This window comes from Chionomys nivalis, chromosome 2 (genome assembly GCF_950005125.1).
Source record: "Chionomys nivalis chromosome 2, mChiNiv1.1, whole genome shotgun sequence".
In the NCBI taxonomy this organism is placed as follows: domain Eukaryota; kingdom Metazoa; phylum Chordata; class Mammalia; order Rodentia; family Cricetidae; genus Chionomys; species Chionomys nivalis.
Genome location: NC_080087.1, coordinates 16407921 through 16428520, shown reverse-complemented (window position 1 = coordinate 16428520; position 20600 = coordinate 16407921). Strand labels below are relative to the sequence as shown.

At 42.1% G+C, this 20600-nt stretch overlaps 1 protein-coding gene across 4 annotated transcripts in view; it reads right to left on the bottom strand.

Annotated features, from left to right (window-relative positions):
• The window catches only part of Rgs17 (regulator of G protein signaling 17), an 86394-nt gene that overhangs the window by 19909 nt on the left and 45885 nt on the right, over window positions 1-20600 (bottom strand). For all 4 annotated transcript variants that reach the window (XM_057762215.1, XM_057762216.1, XM_057762218.1 and 1 more), the window contains exon 2: window positions 5932-6075. In XM_057762215.1, the coding sequence (XP_057618198.1) occupies window positions 5932-6050 (119 nt within the window). In that variant the 5' untranslated portion in view covers window positions 6051-6075. The remainder of the gene's footprint in view (window positions 1-5931; window positions 6076-20600) is intronic.

Here is a 20600-nt window from a genome sequence, read left to right as displayed (position 1 = left end):
TCTGTGACCAATCTTTCCTCTAAAGAATCTAATGTCACTGGTCAAATCTGGTGAGCAATACCCCAAGTAGCATTCGAGATTGTGAGTTAGACTGGGAAAGTTGTATTTATCATGGTTCGTATCCAACCTGGGAATGAAAAGTTTGCAAGTATCATATGAATGGGGACTAGTCAGTGCACTGCAGATTAAAATGCTTGCCATCTAATCTCACCTCTATAGCAGGTATGTTTCCAACCTATTCAATTAAAAGACATATTTCCATCATCATTTTTTTTGTGAAGATAGTTTTGTTTCCTATTTTGGCCTCTAGCCTTGGGGGATATTAATTCATCATAGCAGGGAAGCATCTTCTGTGGAGATGGGACCTTGTGGTGGCTGCCCACTTCATAAGGGCAGGCAGGAAGCAGAGAGAGATGCAGACTTGAATCAGGGGTGCAATAGTCCTCAGAGGTGCACACCAAGTAGCCCATGCCTGCCAGCTAAGCCTCACCAAAAGGTAAGGCTTTAAAAAAGGTTTAAACCTTTAATCCTTAAAAAGAAAAGGCAGGGGGTTATGTGGCCTCCCCAAATGGCATCTTCAACAGGTGACCAAATGTTCAATTACCTGAGTCCTTTTAATTGCAAATGACAATACTATGTCTAATACATAAAATAGTCAAGAGGAAGAATGAGTCCAAGGGAAACTGAAAACAAGAGCCCCAGGATGGCTTCTGTCAAGAAGCTTTTGGATCCTTTGTTCTCCCTAGCCATGACCTGACTGTCCTGGCTCATTTTATGTCAACTTGACACAAGTTACAGCCATTTAGAAAGAGGAAAACCATGAATGAGAAAACGTCCCCATTAGACTGGCAAACTTGTAGTGCATTTTCTTTTTCTGACTGATGATTGACAGGGGAGGGTCCAGTTTGCCGTGGGAGATGTCACTCCTGGGATGGTAGTCTTGGGTGCCATAAGAAACCAGGCTGAGCAAACCATGAGGAGCAAGCCAGGAAGTAGCACCGCCTGCCCCACCCCGTAGTTTCTGCTTTAGCTTCTGTCTCCAGATTCCTCCCTTTCTTGAGTTTCTGTGCTTATTTCTCTCACTGATGGACTTTTACCTAGAAGTCTAAGATAAAAGATAGTTCCTCCTCAAGTTGCTTTTGGCCATAGTGTTTTATCACAGTCCTAAAAGCACTGAGACACTGGCCATCAATCATCATCAGACAGGTCATGTGAATGAGGGGGATGGTAGACCATGACCATTGGGTTTGCATTTTTAATCTTTCTTGCTTGGTGAACACCACTCAAAGCAGGCAGGCATTGAAGAGGAGGTAGCACCCAGTGAGTTGAGGGGAAACTAGCCTGGGTTATTTTAATGCAACCTCTGCTGTCATGAGAGATTTGCAGATTATTTGAGCCTTGGCTTTCAGTTCAAAAACACCTGGAAAGCTTTTACTCTGTGACCTTTTTCATGCCCTATACACAGAACTTTTGTGAACACAGAAGTTTCTAGTCCCCAGGGCACTTGCACACATACTGTCCTGGGTACAAGCATTTCAGCAGCTCCTATACGTCATACTATCTTGACAGCAGGCGGCGAGAAGCAGCAGGATGTTTCAAAGTGTTCCTCAGTAAAAAGAACCAGTCAGGAGCCGGCTAGCTGAAGAGGCAAGTAAGGGTGGACCTGGAACCTTCAGAAAGCGGTGCTGTCAAAGTGCCCCTTTTCCTGCAGAAAAGGCTCGGTGTGCACACAGATTTTGTTCACTGTCCTTTGGGCATTCGTGGTTCGTGTCTAAGGCGGTTAAAGGATGCACACCTCATTTTCCCGACATTTCTTCTTGAAATGGAGGACACGAGGGAACACGTGTTAGGGAAGCAAGTGGCTCTTTCACAAGGCGGCAGTCCCTTGCCATCACTAGGAGCCATGTCCCACTCTAGATGTGGAGGAGACTGTCGGGAGACCCAGCAGGAATGCATTCTGCACCCCTTCTACCATGAAATAAGATGATAATTTTATAAGGGGGGGGGGTAAATTATAAAGTGAGAGGCGGCTGTCAGTGAAGTACAGATGAGAAATGCAAATTTGAAAGCAACACCACATTATTTTAAAAGCCCATCATGGGGAGCTATCGTGAAACATTTACATTTGTTCTTAGATGTAGAAATTTATTTTTTCGGCCCTTGATTTCCTTAAAAGGAAGCGAAACCCGTCACATGGCAACAGTCCCCATCCGTGGTGACAGCTGTTTCGTGTTTTGATTCCTAACGCTTCTCAGGCTCCAAGTCACATTGTTGTCATGGTGCTTTTGTTCTGCCCCTTTGACCTAGTCTGGGAATTTTAAAGAGCCTTTCTTTCTTTCTTTCTTTCTTTCTTTCTTTCTTTCTTTCTTTCTTTCTTTCTTTCTTTCTTTCTTTCTTTTTAATTTACTCGAAAAAAAAAAGTAAACCTTGGAATTTTCTTCCCTAAATTCAAAGTTCAAAAATAATGAAATTCTGAAAACTTTATGTGTAAAGGACATTTTCATCTGAAATTAAGTAAACAAAATTACAATTAAAATCCATAATGCAAGGCTATTGAATTTTTGTGCTTCTTGAAAACCCAAATTGCTTCTATCTGAGGGAATGAATAGGAGAAGGGGTAGAGAGGGAAGAGAAAGAGGAAGGTGAGGGATAAATCTACTCAAGGTTTACTTAACACGAAAACATCCTAATGGAATCTATCACTATGTATGGTGAACACAAAGAGTAAAATTTCGTTTTAAAAGAGAAACTACCTATCACGGCTTACAAGCCTCATAAATGTATAGACTATTATTTTAGGTGATCATGACCATGGCTGATAAGAGCAATTCTGACAACTAGATTCTTGTTTCAGGCTAGCTAACACTCCAGCACCCAGCCATGGCATCATGCCTTTGCGGGAGTCTGTTATCACTCCAAAGGTGTTGAAGGCTGATACAGCTTCCAGAAGCTACTCTGTGTTTGGTGACAACTTGATGCTTGTGAACGAGTTGAATAATCAAACACCCTAACTCGTTCGTAAACATGAAACTGTCCCAGAGACATAGATGTCTATGAGGCAATGGAATCAAATCTCATGGAGTATAGTTACATACTACATAAAAGTGTTTCCATCAGTGGCAGATCATAGGTAACACTGGTCCTCAACACATTGGTGAAACACATTACCCACTCATCTCTGATGATGGTGTAGACAGTCACCTATCCTGTAGGTCCCATGAGCATGCAGCACACATAGTTATGTGTAGCACATACTTGCTGACAAATAACTATATTGTTATCCACTTTTGTATTTATTGTAGTGTACTTTTTATTGGTAGAGTGCACTAGTGCATACAATGTCACAGGACTGGAGAGGTGGCTCAGTAGTTAAGAGCCCTGGTTGTTCAGTTCCCAGCACCTACATGGTGGCTCACACCTGTCTATAACTCTAGTTCAAAGGGATCTGATGCCCTCTTCTGGCTTCTTTAGGTACTGCATGCATGTGGTACATATACACACAAAATACCCATACACAAAAATAAAATAAAATAAATGATATCACTCATAAAATTAGTCCAAGGAGCTACACTGACAGCATCCATCTCCTGCCTACTGAGTTCTCAAGGATCCACATGTAGTGATTGGCCTGCATGATCTACATTTGTTTAGGTCTAATGTATGATGCTATCTAAAGGAAGAAATGGCCCTACTTATAGTTTTCAGAATAAATCCCTGTCATTAAAATGACCAATGTCTGTTTATTAGGCGTCTAACAGAGTGCCGCCCAACTTTAAGGTTATTGTAGTGTATTTTAATTCTGAAAAGAATGAACTGGAACTGGAGAGATGACTCGGTGGTTAAAAGCACTGGCTGCTCTTCCAGGTGAGCTGGGTTCGATTCCCAGAGCCCATGTGGCAGTTCAGCACCATCTGATATCCTCTCTGGTCTTTCTAAGCACCAGAGAGGCACATGGCACATAGATGTACATGCCAGCAAAATATCCATACACATGAAAGAAAGTTAAAAAAATCAAAAACTAAATATCATACAAATAAAATAATAACTTATTTCAGGAGCATGGCAAAGAGCAAATGAAAAATAGAAGCCCATCTTTAACCCTGCTAACTATGTCTGATGTTTATACGGAATTTAGAAAAAAATGGTTTATTTTCTGGGATAATTTCTGTATTGATATACATGCTGTTTCTAAACATTCATTATTGTTGTGTGCATACATGATGTGTGTGCATGCTTGTGTGTGTGTGTGCAGGCACGATTGTTGTATGATTAATGAAAATCCAGAGACAGATATTGGGGTTCATCCTGAAGACCAGAGAAGCAAAGCAGCCAGCCACTGACTCGTCCCTCTACGTCAGTCTGAAATGGCAATCCTGCCTCCAGGAATCTCAGAATGAGACTGAGCCTGAAACCTGTCTCCTCCCATTTTATAATCCTCCCTAGTGCTGGGATTAAAAGCATGCCCCAGTACCACCAGGTTTCTATGGCAAACTAGTGTGACCACTGGGGTTAAAGGTGTGTGTCACCACTGCCTGGTCTGTATGGCTAATCAGTGTGACTGTTTTACTCCCCGATCTTCAGGTGAGCTTTATTTATTAAAATACAAATGAAATATCATCACACATGATGTTGCATCTACGTGCTGCTTCTAAACTTTCATAATTGCTGTGTGTATATACGCTGTGCATGTATTTGTGTGTGTGAAGGAATGGGTGTGCCATGGCAGGTGTGTGGAGTCAGAAGACGGTCCTACAGGGTTGCTTCTCTGCTGTCACCATGCTGGTCCCAGAGATAAAACTCAGGTCACCAGGCTCACACGGCAAGTCCCTTTGCCTGCTGTGCCATCTCGCTGGCCCTCCATGCTGGCTTTTTAATTTTGCACTGCACTCTTTGAGCGAATTCTATTATTACAGTATGCGATTATCCATTACCTGGGGAGCTAAATCCATTAGATGCTCACTCCGTGTCACACGCTCCTCTTAGGGCACCGCATGTAGCATCTCATTTAATTTTATAGCCTTATGAGGTATGGGTTTACATTAGTTATTTGACAGGTAAGGCTGTGAGGACCAGAAAGACGAACTGATGTATTATCGGTCACACAGCTGGTAACAAACAAGGACACCAGTTGATCTCTGGCAGTCTGACTTAGGAAGCCCCACACTCTCTCAATAGGTCGTTCATGGACTAAGACTTGTGCTCAGTAATCTCTGTGGCAGTGATGAGGACAAAACAACTTAACTATGACAGAGACAGCAACTCTACCTAGAACTCTTTCCTCCCTCTGAAATATATATGACTAAAATGACTAGTCTGAGCCTTCCTGATGTCTGTAATACCTGGAGGTTTTCTGGGCCTGCAGTTTTCTTGATCAGCTGCCGGTTTGTTTGTTTGTTTGTTTTTATCATCAAGGCAGACCACCAATTCACTAGGAGGACAGATTTCCATCCCATATCAAAGAGTAACTTCAGCGGACACTGGAAACCAGTGAAGACCATGCACAGGATGACTCAGCCACCTGAGCCTTCTGTCAAGATTTTGAAATAGGCCAAGGAGACCTAGTAGCCACTGCTAGGCTAGTAGCTCTCCTGAGAAAATCGGGTCTAGAAAAAAAAAATCCCAGACTTAGGGTTTGATGGAAAGTTCCAGTAAGTCTAGTATCATCTTGAGCTGTCTGGTCCATGGAACTCTCATAGATTTTGAATGGACTGATTTTCACATTCACTACACTTTGTGAATCTAGACCTGGAAAGAGACCTGAATAGTGGACATTTAGCATAAGACAGAAAACTTGAAGACCAGCTTGTCTTCTCTTTATGGTTTGGAGGTGTGTGTGGGGGAGAATAAACATATCCTGAAGCGTGTCAGTGGTTAAATTGCAACAAAAATCATATTCTTTGGCTCTAATTTCAGACATTTTAGGTGACCTACCAGGAGCAGCTACAGCAGCAGCACCAGCAGAAGCAGCAGGTGTTGTTGGGCCTCTGGTTTCCGGGTGCTGGAGACACAGCCTGTGTTCCTTCATTTTGGGATTGCTGCCTTTTTCTCATTTCAGCTACTTGGGAACCCAGCTGGCTGAAGAAACACAGAAAATACAAGGTGTGAAAGGCTATCATAACAGTAACTGGAGGGAAACAATATTAGATACAAGGTTTCAGAAATGGAAAACCCAAAACATTGGGATGCTCTCTTCAAAGAACACCCAGGAGATGGAGAGTGGCCCAGTGGTTAGGATCACTAGCCAGTCTCTTGCAGAGGACTCAGATCAATTCCCAGTACCCACTAGGGGACTTGTAAACAGTTTGTATCTCCAGTTCCATGAGATCTGATGCCCCCCTCTGGCTCCTTTAGGCACTGCACAACACACACATGGTACACATACTCACATGCAGTCAAAATACTCATGCCAGAACCTGAAAACAACCTAAATACCCCTCGACCAAAGAATGGATAAGGAAAATGTGATACATTTACACAATGGAGTACTTACTACACAGCAGAAAAAAAAAAAAACCCAAAAAACGACATCTTGAATTTTGCAGGAAAATGGATAGAGCTAGAAAACATCATTTTGAGTGATGTAACCCAGACACAGAAAGACAATTATCACATGTACTCACTCATAAAGTGGTTTTTAAACATAAAGCAAAGAAAACCAGTCCACAAACCACAATCCCAGAGAACTTAGACAACAATGAGGACCCTAAGAGAGACATACATAGATCTAATCTACATGGGAAGTAGAAAGTAGGAAAAGACAAGATCTCCTGAGTAAATTGGAAGCATGGGGACCTTGGGGGAGGGCTGAAGAGGAGGGGAGAGAAGCAGGGAGGGGGGCAGAGAAAAATGTAGAGCTCAATAAAAATCAATAAAAAATAAATAAATTTAAAAAAACACTCATGCAAACAAAATAAATAAATCCAAAACAATATTTTAAAAAAAACTCCAGAAGAATTAAGTTACAGCATCAAAGAATATATAGAGAATGCAGCAAAGACAAAAGCAAAAGACTAAAGAAGAGAATGGACACAAGTTGAGGGGAAACACAGAGATCCCAGCACATGCTCAACAATATTTTCGGCTTGAGGAAAGAATTAACAGATTGTCGGGGATGAGATATTTTAAGGGGAGTTGGCTGGGAACTTTTCAGAAGAAAACAAAACAATCACACCACATGTTGAGCGGGATTCAGCAAACAAAAACAAACCCACACTCACACATAGAGCGAAACCCAGATTTACAAAGCCAAGGGGGATAATGTGGATCTAATGATAGAGAAACAACATTTTGATTGAAAGTAAGTTGTTAACAAACATGGTAATGGGGAGGAATATTATGCTTTCCATATGCTAAGAGAGAATGGACCTTCAGTAATTTTATATTCAGCTAAATAAAAACTCACGAGTGGGGATTATTTCTGACAAACTCAGATATTACCTTAACCTGCTGGACTTTAGTCATAAGAAAACAAAGTCAGAGGATGGAGCCATGCCATGTGGGTGAGGAAAGCCCTTCTTCCTATGTGTTGCCTTTGTTGGTTAATGAATAAAGAAGCTGATTTGGCCTGTGATAGGGCAGAGTAGAGCTAGGTGGGGAAAACTAAACTGAATGCTGGGAGAAAGAAGGTGGAGTCAGGAGAAACCATGTAGCCCAGCCAGAGACAGACTCCAGGGATAGAACTTTACCCAGTAAGCCACAGCCACATGATACACAGATTAATGGAGATGGGTTAGTTTAAGATATGAGTTAGCCAGTAATATGCTTAAGCTATTGCCCAAACAGTATTGGAAATAATATAATTTCTGTGTGATTATTTCAGGAGTCTGGGTAGCCAGGAAAGGAACTAACAGCCTTCAACAACAACACCATGTCAACAATTAAGCATTGAAACTGGCAAAAATAATGACACCAGACTTAATGACTGGCTAAGATAGAGTCCCAAGTTTCTTTTTTTGGAAGAATCAGAATTGAATTTAAAGTTACATAAAGTAAGAAAAGGAGACACTGCCCTTCCCTCCTATTGAAACTGATCTTGTAGACATCACAATGTCCCCATATTTTTTAATTCAAGACTCATTTTTTCCTTGTTTACTGGACCGTGGTGGGTTGAATGTCAGAGTGTCTCAGTAAAACTCACACTGAAACTTAACTGCTCAATGTGATGGCAGAAGGGAAAGCCCTACTGATGATTGGATCATGGTGGGTCAACCCTTGTGAGCTTTCAAATGAACTTCTGATGAGACTGAATTCATCACACGAGTGAGTTATTTTACATCAACTTGCCATAGTCTATTCCTACACATATGACTGACTGCTGTCTGTTTTCTGTCTTGTGTTGACTTTGCATGTAACCTATAGAAACTAAACAGGTGTTGGGGCCCCATCTTCAAACTCTTCAGACTCTCAAACTTCAAGGCCCAAAGGGAACTTTTCTTTATACATTGCTGGGCTCCGGATATTCTGTTACAGTGATGGCATTAATTAAGACACAGCAGGCCTATGGATAGTGTTCATCATTAAAGTGAACTAGACTTATCACCCCCCAAATCCACTGAATTCCTGGTCCCTAGTGTGAGGGTACTAAAAGGCAAGGCTTTGGGGGGTGGTAGTCAAGTTAGGGGGATGGTGTCCATGTGAGTAAAATTCCTACCTTTAAATAACAGACCCAGGGCAATTTCCTGCCTTCTTCCATGTGAGGATACTAAGAGAAATCAGGAATTCATCAGAACCTGGCCATACCGGACCCCAAACACTGATTCCCAGCCCATGAAACCACGATAAACACATGGCTCTTGTTTATAAATCCCGTAGTCCATGGGCATTTGTCACACCAGCCCCAGTGGGTAAGACAGGCACCAATGACTCTAGGAAGTCCTCTCCTTGTTTGCCTTCCTGGGAGCCACCCTCCATGTTTTCCCTTTCACTCCCCTCTTACAGGCCAACACTGGTTCTCTCTTCTCAGCCCCTTCACCTTCAATGTTAGGATCGACACAAGGATCTACGCTTAAAACAATCCTGCCATTTGTTTGTTCTCAGATACTTTTGGATATTTGTCAGTCAACACATTTTATTATCTCTTTGACTCTTGGGGGAAAGAAAGCAGAAGGAGCTGCTCCCTCTTTCTCAAAGATGCTTGTACCTGCTCCAAACTACTGCTTTCCATAAGGCTATCTGAGGATAGCCCAGGAACCAGAGCAGAGCAGAGCAGAGCTAGTCAAGCAGCCAGTGCACAGTCCCGAATGCTCTCTCACACCAGCCACATTCAGATATGCTTTATTTAGCCTTTATAATAAATGCCAGGAAGGCCACGATAGAATCCATATTAGTGGTCACAGCATCCCTATTCTCTCCTCAAGGCTGAAACAAATTTGTTTGCCAGGAAAACCTACAGATTAGGAACAGTGACCTGGGAGGATTGTTTCTCTGTTTTGTAATATTGTGTCTCTCAGAGAATGTTAAAATTCTGATCTCATTTCCAGCTGTGTATAATTTCGCTCTTCTATTTCTCCTTTTCCTTGAGTTCTCTTTGGATCAGATGCAGTGATCAAAATCATTTTATAGGTTGAAGACCAGGCCATATAAAACAAGATAAAATTTAAAAGGATAATTTATAAGTTTAAGGATGCTGATTTGGGGCCTCAATGCAGTTTTTTCAAACTAGTACAGGAAAGACACAGCTTCGTAGCAGCACATAAAATGTCTGGGTATCTGGAGGATTATATCAGCCAACTGCATTTTGTTCCGAACAAAACAGATAATGAGAACTGAGAATTCATTAACTGAAGAATATTTTCTAAAAGAAGCTGAGGTACATTTTTTCTGGGATGGTTAAATATTATGCTCAGTGCTTGTCACCACCATTTATAAAAGACACTGAAACGTGTTCAGAAAACTAAACGGAGGACTTAGAAACTCAGAAATATCTTTTTTTTTTAAAGAATTCTATCTTTATAAGAAAGATAAGCATACTCTAGACAAAGAATCATAACCCAGAATTTGAGATGATGGCATGAAGATGAGGATATGGATTTGCTTTGCAAAAACCCAAGTGCTAGAAGTTGGATCAATAAATCAGAGATACTGAGATTTGTCTCATTGGTGGCATGGGTCTCAAGTGACACCTTCTTGAGTCTTCAATTCAAAGCCAAACAATATTTGAAGGAGGTTGACTTCTGGAGGTCAGAAAATCACAAGGATGATAAGACTGAAGCAAAAACCTCCCTTGGCTCTGAGGCCACATGTTCACAGTGCAGTTGCAAGGAAGGCAGAGAAACTCTGTTTACATCAGTGTCTACAGTTTCAGGTCATATTGTCAGTGATTATCAACAAATAGTATTCCTCAAGGTTTTGTTCCATTATTTTGTTTTTCAATAATAAAGTAAAACTCTTGAAAGGAAGATGTGCACGGTTGTGTGTGTTGTGTATGATGCGTGTGTGTATATGTATATGAGTGTGTGTGGTATATGTGTCTGTGTGTGTGATGGGTGTGTCTGTGTGTATGTGTCTGTCTGTGTGTGGTGTGTTTGTGTGTGCATATGGTATGACTATGTGTGTGTGGTGTGTGTGTTGTGTGCCTGTGTGTGTGTGATGTGTATGTGTCTGTGTGTGTGGTGGGTGTCTGTGTGTAGTATATATGGGTCTGTCTGTGTGTGTGTGGTGTATCTGTGTGTATGTGTGTGGTATGCATGTGTCTGTCTCTGTGTGTGTATAGTGTGTGTGTTTTCTGGAATCACACAGTACTCCCCTGTCTGTAGTAGATGCACAATAACTACTGATTATTGATAAAGGTGATTCCTTCCACTGAGTGTTACAGTGTCTTTTTCTCTAAGGTGGAGATCTGACAGTTTTTTTTTGTTTTGTTTTTGTTTTGTTTTGTTTTTGGTTTTTCGAGACAGGGTTTCTCTGTGGTTTTGGAGCCTGTCCTGGAACTAGCTCTTGTAGACCAGGCTGGTCTCGGACTCACAGAGATCCGCCTGCCTCTGCCTCCCAAGTGCTGGGATTAAAGGCGTGCGCCACTACCGCCCGGCGATCTGACAGTTTTGTACACAGTCCTCTATCTTCAGATAAAGTCCCCATTGGATCTGACTTTGTTCCTCGCCTTTTCTCAGTCTACCTCACTAAGGATGAGTATGTACGTCAGCTATGGGTCTAGAGAATTGATGGCTGTGAGGAAAACACTTTTATTCTACTTGAGAGGTTATAAAGTTTATATAGAATTTGGATATTTTGATTCTAACTTTGAAGAAAAAGAAGGTCCATATATCTTCTTTAATGGTTAGGATACTGTGAAAGCAAGACGATCCTTTTTGGAAAGTTAGGAAGACTTGAGAAAGTTCTGATTCTGTATATCCATGTTAGTTCCTGGACCAGACAGATGGCTCAGCAGGTCAGAGCCCTTGCTCCACAAGGGTAAATACTTGGCTTTATCTCCTCAGAATGCATATTAAAAACTGGGTCTGTGTTAGCATGTGTCTTTAACTCCAGAGCCATGAGGTGGCAGGACTAGAAGCAGAAGGACCTCTGGGTCTCACTGGATGTAAATGTAGGGATAAGCCCCACCCTTTGGGGTCGTGTTCGCCTCGGGCTAATGTTTACTTATAAATCTGCCAGGCGTGATCCCAGCAGCCCTTTTCTCTGCTTTCCTGTTCTCTGAGGGAACCTGTGGTCCTGTAAGTCTATTTCCTCATTAAAGCTGTATATATTTTTATAATCTGTCTGTATTCATTTACGTCGTTACAGTTTGGTGCCCCACGTTGGGCGCCACTCTGTTGTATGGAACGGCAGGCTGCTTCCCTGCCGCCCCAGCTTTCGGCCGCCAGCTAGCTTATGTCCCGAAATAATTACATGGAAACTGTATTTTTTTAATCATTGCCTGGCCCATTAGTTTTAGTCTCTTATTGGCTAGCTCTTACATATTGATCTAACCCATTTAATATTTTGTGTAGCATCATAAGCTGGCTTACCAGGAAAGATCTTAACCTGTGTCTGTCTGGAGTGGGAGAATCATGGCAACTGCCTGAATCAGCTTCTTTTTCCCAGCATTCTGTTCTGTCTACTCCATCCACCTAAGGGTTGGCCTATCAAATGGGCCAAGGCAGTTTCTTTATTAATTAACCAACAAAAGCAACAGATTAAAAAAAAATCACTCCCACATCATGTAAAAACATAGGTCCAGGTTCCGTCACACTAAAGTGATGTGTACGAGCAAGCTTCCAGTTCATACTGCCTGGGTTCAAGTCTTGAGACTGTGGTTTATAGGAAGATCTCTGGGTAACTGTTTAAATGATTTTTGTGGCAATTTCTTCACTGGCAGATAGAAATTAACAGTCAGAGAGCACATCAACACATCAATCTAACCATGGGAATTAACAGTCAGAGAGCACATCAACACATCAGTCTAACCGTGGGAATTAACAGTCAGAGAGCACATCAACACATCAGTCTAACTGTGGGAATTAACAGTCAGAGAGCACATCAACACATCAGTCTAACTGTGGGAATTAACAGTCAGAGAGCACATCAACACATCAGTCTAACTGTGGGAATTAACAGTCAGAGAGCGCATCAACACATCAGTCTAACTGTGGGAATTAACAGTCAGAGAGCACATCAACACATCAGTCTAACTGTGGTAATTAACAGTCAGAGAGCACATCAACACATCAGTCTAACTGTGGGAATTAACAGTCAGAGAGCACATCAACACATCAGTCTAACCGTGGGAATTAACAGTCAGAGAGCACATCAGTACATCAGTCTAACAGGAATTAAAGAACCCCCCCCCCAAAAAAAGAAATCGATGCATTAAAGACTTGGCCCAAATCCTACACTCACAATAAGTACCCGGTAAGTGTCAGCCCTGGCAAGGAACTACTGAAGCAAGTTGTTCCCCGTGTGCCAGCAAGCTGGATGCCACAGTGTCTCCAGGCTACAGATGGCAAAGATTTTCATCAGTATCTTCTTTCTTAAGATCATTTTACTTCTTCTGTGATGGGTTTTTATGGGCTTTGGTTAGGTTCTTTCTGTCTCAATGGATCGACACAAAAGCGTACTCACTGAAGAAAAAAGATGAAGGGGGCTGGCTCCTTTTATTTCACTACTATGCTGTAATTTTTATCGCATGTAAATGAACCGAGCCCCGAGTGACTCATGGTACCCACAATCAGCTCGTTATCCAACAATGCTCATCATTATAATTGTGGCCATCTTGTCACCTTGAGGGGACGTCTTCTACTCAATTATGTTCTCGCTGACTCAGTGTTGAGCCCCCAAAAGGTATTTGCTAAATAAGCCAAACTTGTGAGTCTCTCTTTAGCGATGTGGTGGACAAGGAAGCAATTCATCACACAAAGATAATTACTTTTAGTTGTGATGTTGGTGTTCCACCCCCCCCCCCCCGCCTTTGGAGAAAAGCAACTCCTTGATGCAAATTTTCTGCTCAGTCCTCTGCCTCAGCTAAGTTAGCATGTCTTTCTAACTGAGCAAGGTAGATGTTATATACCACTTCCTATTCCATAATTATATATACACATATAGTATTGTACTCAAACCAGTGTTTAGCTTGGGAGGGTATATATTTTAGTGTTGTTTTTAAAAAAATTCAATTAAATTAAAAAATACTATTTATTATTGTATGTGTCTATATCTGTGCACACTCATGCCATAGTGCCAGTTGGAGGAAGTTGATTCTTTCCTTCCACTATGTGGTTTGAATTTAGCTTGCCAGGTTTGGCAGCAAGTACCTTTACATGCTGAGCCCAATTGCTGGCTCCCAGAAACAATATTTTCATGAAAATATTAAAAAAATCTCAGCACTAGGGAGATAGATGGGTTAGCAAAAGACTTCCACACAAGCACCAGGACCTGAGTTTGATCCTCAGTACCACCTGGTGGTGTGGCGATACACACTTGTGATCCCAATATTAGTGGGGAGACAGGAGGGTCCCTAGGGTTTGCTAGCTGGCTAACCTAGTCAAACCGGGGCGTCTCGGGTCCCAGTAAGACAACCTGTCTCAAAGAGTAAGGTAGGTAGTGACAGAGAAATGTACTCCAAGGTATAGTTCTGACATACACACACACACAGAGAAGAGAGAGAGAGAGAGAGAGAGAGAGAGAGAGAGAGAGAGAGAGAGAGAGAGAGAGAGAGAGGCATACATGCACACTACGGCACAAGATCACACAGGACTGGTTGAACTCTACTCATGCCCAGTTGCCCACAGGTTTGCTCTTTGTGATGTCAGCTTTGCTCCAACCTGCACCATTCACCCTTGGGTGTCAACTCCCTCCGTGGACATGTCTGGGCTATATGAAACTACCTGCAGTTAAACATGTAGTTCACCTTATGTTAACTTCATAATAGCCCCATTGCGCACGAACCTATCAACAGAGCAGTATCCGCAGTTTCGGGCACCCACTGTGGGTCTCACCACGCAGTCTCTGCAGGGAAGGTGGGCCACAGCTGCCCTAGTCGTCCTGTGCTCCAACTCTGTCTTTCCCTCTGATCTTTGCTCCCATTTCGGCAAAAGCAAATTTCCCTCTGTGCCCTCACAGCATGGCGAACCAGCCTCCCTGCAGCCATGGCTCACACATAGGTCACCTTCTCTTGCTGGATTCTGACTCTTTCCCTCCATCTCCCCAGCACTCGGAAGAGGTGCGTCCTCCAGCTAGTCCTGACAGACACTTCCTGCTTCACCTTGCCCTTTGAGATTTCCACCAAGATTCTCTGCCTTCTTAGGGCAGAGTCTGGGTCTGCCACCTCAGTGCTCTTGTTGACCGTGAGAAAAGAATCGAAAATCCCACCTGAGTCCTGAGAGCTTGCCAGCTGCAGCTTGTTTTCCTCAGAGGCAAAGAGACTTAAGTGAGAAAACATCTCTCAAAGGAATTTTACAGGCTTTAATTCACCACCAGTGTTTATATTTTGCAAGGTATAGTATAATCTGGTATTTAATTTTCACATAAATTTTTAAAAATTAAAATGTAATTACGTCACTTCCCTCCATTTCCTTATTCCAGTGCCTCCCATTTCCACACCCTTCAAATTTATGGCCTTCTCTTCTTATGGCTATTGTTGCCTATATCTCTATCTATCTACATCTGCATGACTATGGAAACACCACCTGCCAAGTCTGTTTAGACACATATGTTTTAACACCAGCTGTTTTGACACTCTTACTTGCTCTATGAATATGCTTAACCTGTGAGCTTGCATGGTGTGTGTTGGAGAAGTGAAGCAAGAGGAAGAGAAGTTTCTTTCCAGCCAGGTGGGAATCCAGGCTTCCTCGCAGTGGCCAGATATACACAGATAAGGGAAAGGGAAAGGTGATCCCATTGCTTAGACATTTAAGAGCATTTAGATAAAATGGCATTTCCGGGTTGCTTTGGTGTTGGAGATAAGGTCTCACTGTGTAGCGCTGGCTGGCCTGGAACTCATTGTGTAGACCACTCACAGAGATCCATCTGCCTCCGCCTTCAGAGTCCTGAGATTAAAGGCCTGTGCTTTCATATCCCACTACAAGAGTGTTTTTAAAAATACGATGTTTATGGCTGGGGAATGCTTGTCATTCAAGCATAGGACCTGTGTTCTATCCCAAATGCTCACAGAAAAAAAGAAAGAAAAAGAGAGAAAGAAAGAAAGAAAGAAAGAAAGAAAGAAAGAAAGAAAGAAAGAAAGAAAGAAAAAACAAAGGAAAAAAAAAGAAAGCCAGGCATGGTGGCTCAGTCCTGTAATACCAGTTTTGGGGCTGTGGAGACAGGCAGATGACTCAGGCTTGCTGAGTTCAGCCAACTCAGTGAGTTCCAGATGAGCAAGAAGCATTGCCTTTAAAAACAAAATAAAGGGTTCCCTCCTTGTTCAAGGTTATCCTCTGGCCTCAGCATACATAGTTGTACATCTAGTAGCACATATGTATATATAAACACACACACACATTCTGATTTTTACTTGTCTTATTCAGGATTTGCATTATTTGGGGACACCAGCATTACCTTAGGGTAAATGACTTTAAAATGGGGGGAAATACAGCCAGAGCTACTTGAGTCATAGACATTAGATGGTCACGAGAATCCATGAGCATGGCCCCATTATAAAAAGAAAAAGTCAGCATTTGACTTAGAACCATAATGTGCTTCCTTAGGGAAGTACCAACAAAACACTCATCCATGTGACACACACATTTTGAAACCAACAAATACCAATCAAAGAAGATGCACACTCTATTCCATCTTCATGAAGAGGAGGGGCTGGGTAAAGATAAGATGAAGAAGCAGACCTCAGATACGACAAAATTAAATAGAGAAACAGAACCGCTGCAAAGGAAAACGTGTGGCAGAACCATCTCCTTCAGCAGTAATGCTTCATGTGGTCCTTAATGATGGTTATCTGAACAGGGGGGTTGCTATGGAGACAGTGCATACATACCAGAGCTTACCATGGAGAAGGACAAACATTACCACTGTGTGGAATGACCCACAGAGAGCCATGCGCATTGTCAATGTCCCCTTGATGCCAGAGTTTAATGTAACATACCCGAATGGGACTCAGCTATTCTGTATTTCCACATCAGCGCAGTAGCCTTTGTTTCTCTCTCTCAGTTCATAGCATCTTGTGTTTTGAAAAATAACCCTCCTTTGGGATATTCTCAAATACATTCAGCATGGGAGGAGCCATGTAGTCAAGTCTTCCCCAAATTAAATCGTGTCTGTCTAAACCAATAGACATTTGAAGAGTGTTTATAAAGCTATGATCAAATGATGAGTAGTTTTTTTTTTTCAGAAGCCACTCAATGCCAAATCAGCCCTAGAGAATTTATATCATCTTTTCCTACATGGCCTATCATCATACATTTAATCAAAATAATATACTTTTATTAGTATATTATTTTATTTAGCAAAAAATGTATTTTCTGTCTACTGGCCGGGACTTGTTATGAAATTCATACCAGTTCAATCACGTTTTGCAAAATAAAACAGGAAATAACCAAGCAATAAAACCCATTTAATCAGTGTTTTTCATGTACATTGCCAAACACATTGTCCACTCATCCCAGGAGCAGAGGTCAGTGGCCGTCAAAGGCTATCCTTGCCAGTGAAAGGTTCCACTCTAAGGCCAAGCAGCAATTCCCAGACTCCTAGGAAAACACTCTGAATACAGACCTGACGATAGGAAGTAGGACAGCAAGATCCCCACTCTTTTATTGGGTGGTGAGGAACCAGAAAACTTCTCTAATCTCACATATGCATGGAAGAACTTTGATGCAAATGCATGCAAGAGCATTGGCCTTGATGGGTCTAGCTCGCAACAAAGCACGAAGCTGGGTACCATGGGAGAAGTGGGTCTTGTCAGCAATATTTGAAACTTGATTGGATAAAGCATACACAGCTGTTGAGAGAGAGAGAGTCTGCTTTTTGTCCCGGCCGCCCAGCTAGCTTACACCTGAAATAATCATACAGAAATTATATTAATTAAATCACTGCCTGGCCCATTAGTTCTAACTTCTTATTGGCTAATTCTTTTTTTTTTTTTTTTTTGGTTTTTCGAGACAGGGTTTCTCTGTGGTTTTGGAGCCTGTCCTGGAACTAGCTCTTGTAGAACAGGCTGGTCTTGAACTCACAGAGATCTGCCTGCCTCTGCCTCCCAAGTGCTGGGATTAAAGGCATGCGCCACCACCGGCCGGCTTATTGGCTAATTCTTACATCATAATTTAGCCATTTCTGTTAATCTGTGTTCACCACAAGGTCATGGCTTACCGGGAAAGATTTAGCATGTCTGACCTGGCGTCTCCGTGGTGGCTCTCTCCCTCTGCTTTCTTCCCCCCAGCATCCAGTTCTGTCTACTCCGCCTACCTAAGTTCTGCCCTATCAAAAGGCCAAGGCAGTTTCTTTATTCAACTAATGAAAACAACACATAGACAGAAGGACCTCCTACACCACACAGCAAACACCCCGTGATGCTCCAGGGTTGTTGTGAAGCTATCAAACAATTCTTAGAAAACTATTGGGTAGCAAATGCTCAATTATCACCAGCTCCTCAAGTTATCAATAGAAATACTTCATCTAGACACCTTACCATTTCACCAATATCTGGGTTAAAGGGTCACTCTCCCATTATTGCTTGTGAAGGGTCAAGGCTATTGTTTTAATCTGAAACCAGTCATGTAACAAGATTTCCACTGACTACCCTAACAATTAAAAAATACAATGAAGAACCATGCAAAAAAAATCAATCCCTGATTATTTTTAAATGATATTTAATAGGTATAAAGTCATTCTACCAAATGGTTTCTAATGTGTCCTTACACTGTTATGGTGCATTTTGGGTTGTAGGTGGGCAGTTCCCAACCTTCCAAATGCTGTGACCTTTAATACAGCTCCTAATGTTGTTGTAACCCTCAACATAAAAGTATTTCATTGTTACTTCATAACCTTAATTTTGCTACTGTTAGGAATTGTAATATAATATGCAATCCCCAAAGGGCTCGTGACCCATACAATGAGAGCCACTGTAGTAGCTCAATTACAAACTTTTGCCAATAAGAACAGTTAACACAGGGTAGCTGTATTTCAGCACTTGAGTACAAACCAAAACTACCACTTTTATGGAGCTGTGACACTCTCTTAATATCCTCTAGCTGTTTGGGAAACCATGTTGAGTCCTAGGTCAAGCAATTATGAAAATCGAGGTAATAGCATTATCTAATTCACAGATTTTCTGTGACAGTTAGATGGAAACTGCTACAGTATTGGCTCGGTTACTAGGTCCATGATGAACCCAATGTATGCAAATTCTTTTTATTTTTAAGCTTCTGTACTTTCTCTTTATGTGATTGGAGGGTGAAAATATTCCAGATTATTATTTATATCTGTAGCATCTAGGGCAGCGCCCAACCACTATAGGGAGATCTGTTAATGCTGGAGACTCCTCATGTAGAAATAGAAGGATGTCTGAAGCAGAGGAAAGGTATGAGCCATTCACATAGTGCCAGAAAACTGTTCATTCCATGTAATCCAGCCATTCAGACTGTACACTCACAAGCAGATGCAGTGACGTCAGTACAACCACCAGCAAAAGTCAGCTTTATGCACTGCCTGTCGGGGCGTCACTGGGGCCGGTGGACACGGGTTGCATAACTAAACAGAGGTGGGGTACAGACGCTTCTTTCACTACTGAGGTTTTCTTCATACATTCTCCAGTGTAAGCCCATGAAGTAAACACGGCTATTTTATCACCAGGAAACCAGACCGATCACCCAGGCACTGGGTATTCTGCTAATACCAAGGTTTAAATTAAAACTGCCCATCTCCTGAGTCCAAGATCTTCCTTTTTGAGTGGACAAATTTCTAGGTCAAAACCCACAGAGGTTAGAGGCAGGCGGATCTCTGTGAGTTCGAGACCAGCCTGGTATACAAGAGCTAGTTCCAGGACAGGTTCCAAAACCACAGAGAAACCCTGTCTCGAAAAACCAAAAAAAAAAAAAAAAAAAAAAAAAAAAAAAAAAAAACCCACAGAGAGTTGAAGAGTGATTATCACCAAAAGTAAGAAACCTCTGGCCAATGTCTTTTTAGGTGATGGGCATGTTCCAGATGCCCCGATAGGCTTCTTGGTTGTGGTCATCCATGCTGCCAATTCTCAAGTGGGCTAGGCTTCAGTATCTTGTCATTATGGCTGAAAACCACCAGAGTTACTTATCTGGGAAGTCTATTGAGGTACCTGTTAAGGCTCTGTCTCAAAAAGAAGCTTATAGTGCTTGGGTTTCCATTGCATACGAGATATGAAACATTGGACCTAAATTTAAAACAAACAGATTTGCAAATTTAGGAAACCAGCAAAGACACACGGGTACTTCTTCCACACAGCTTCCACTGGGCCTGAAGATGCCATATTGCTTTTTCTAGTAATAACTACAGGCATGAGTTCTGAAGAAGCACCGCACCACCACAAATGTTTCCCCACAGAGTCAACAAGATTCCAGAGAACAGTGCAAATGTCGTCATTAGAATTACCCTAAGGAAAAGTTCCTTTCTCTAGTTTCTATTTTATTTTATTTTATTTAGTGCACAGGAGGCTAGAAGACAAGCTAGCAGCAGCTGGGTCTCTCCTAGCAATGCTAAAGGCATTGAACTTAGGTTATCTGGCTTTGTGGCACACCCTTACCCACTGAGCTTTGCCTCTAGTCAGGGGAAAACGTCACTCATTTCTGTGCTGCTGTCTTGTTCTGTTGAACTCCCTCTCTCAATCCCTCATCAACCCAGCCAGGAGATTTTCTTCACTGTAGACAGCCCTGTGACACATTGAACATTGACTGCTTTTCCACCCCCGGCTCCAGGTGTCACTGCCATGCCTTTGCTACCAACAGGATACTCTGAAATCTCCAGAGGGTTTGGCAGTCAAGACTGCCAGAGGCAAAGGAAGGTAGAATCAAATTTTAATAATAGGTTTTTAAAAAAAACAGGTGTGGTCAAATACAGGGATGCCCCAAGACATGATGCACCACACAGAAAGTAGGTAATAGGTAAAGAATCAACTGATTACTGAGTCACAAGACACAGGAAAGGTGATGACTGACAGAGGTAGGATCAGTGGGGCAGGAGAAGAGAAGTCTCAA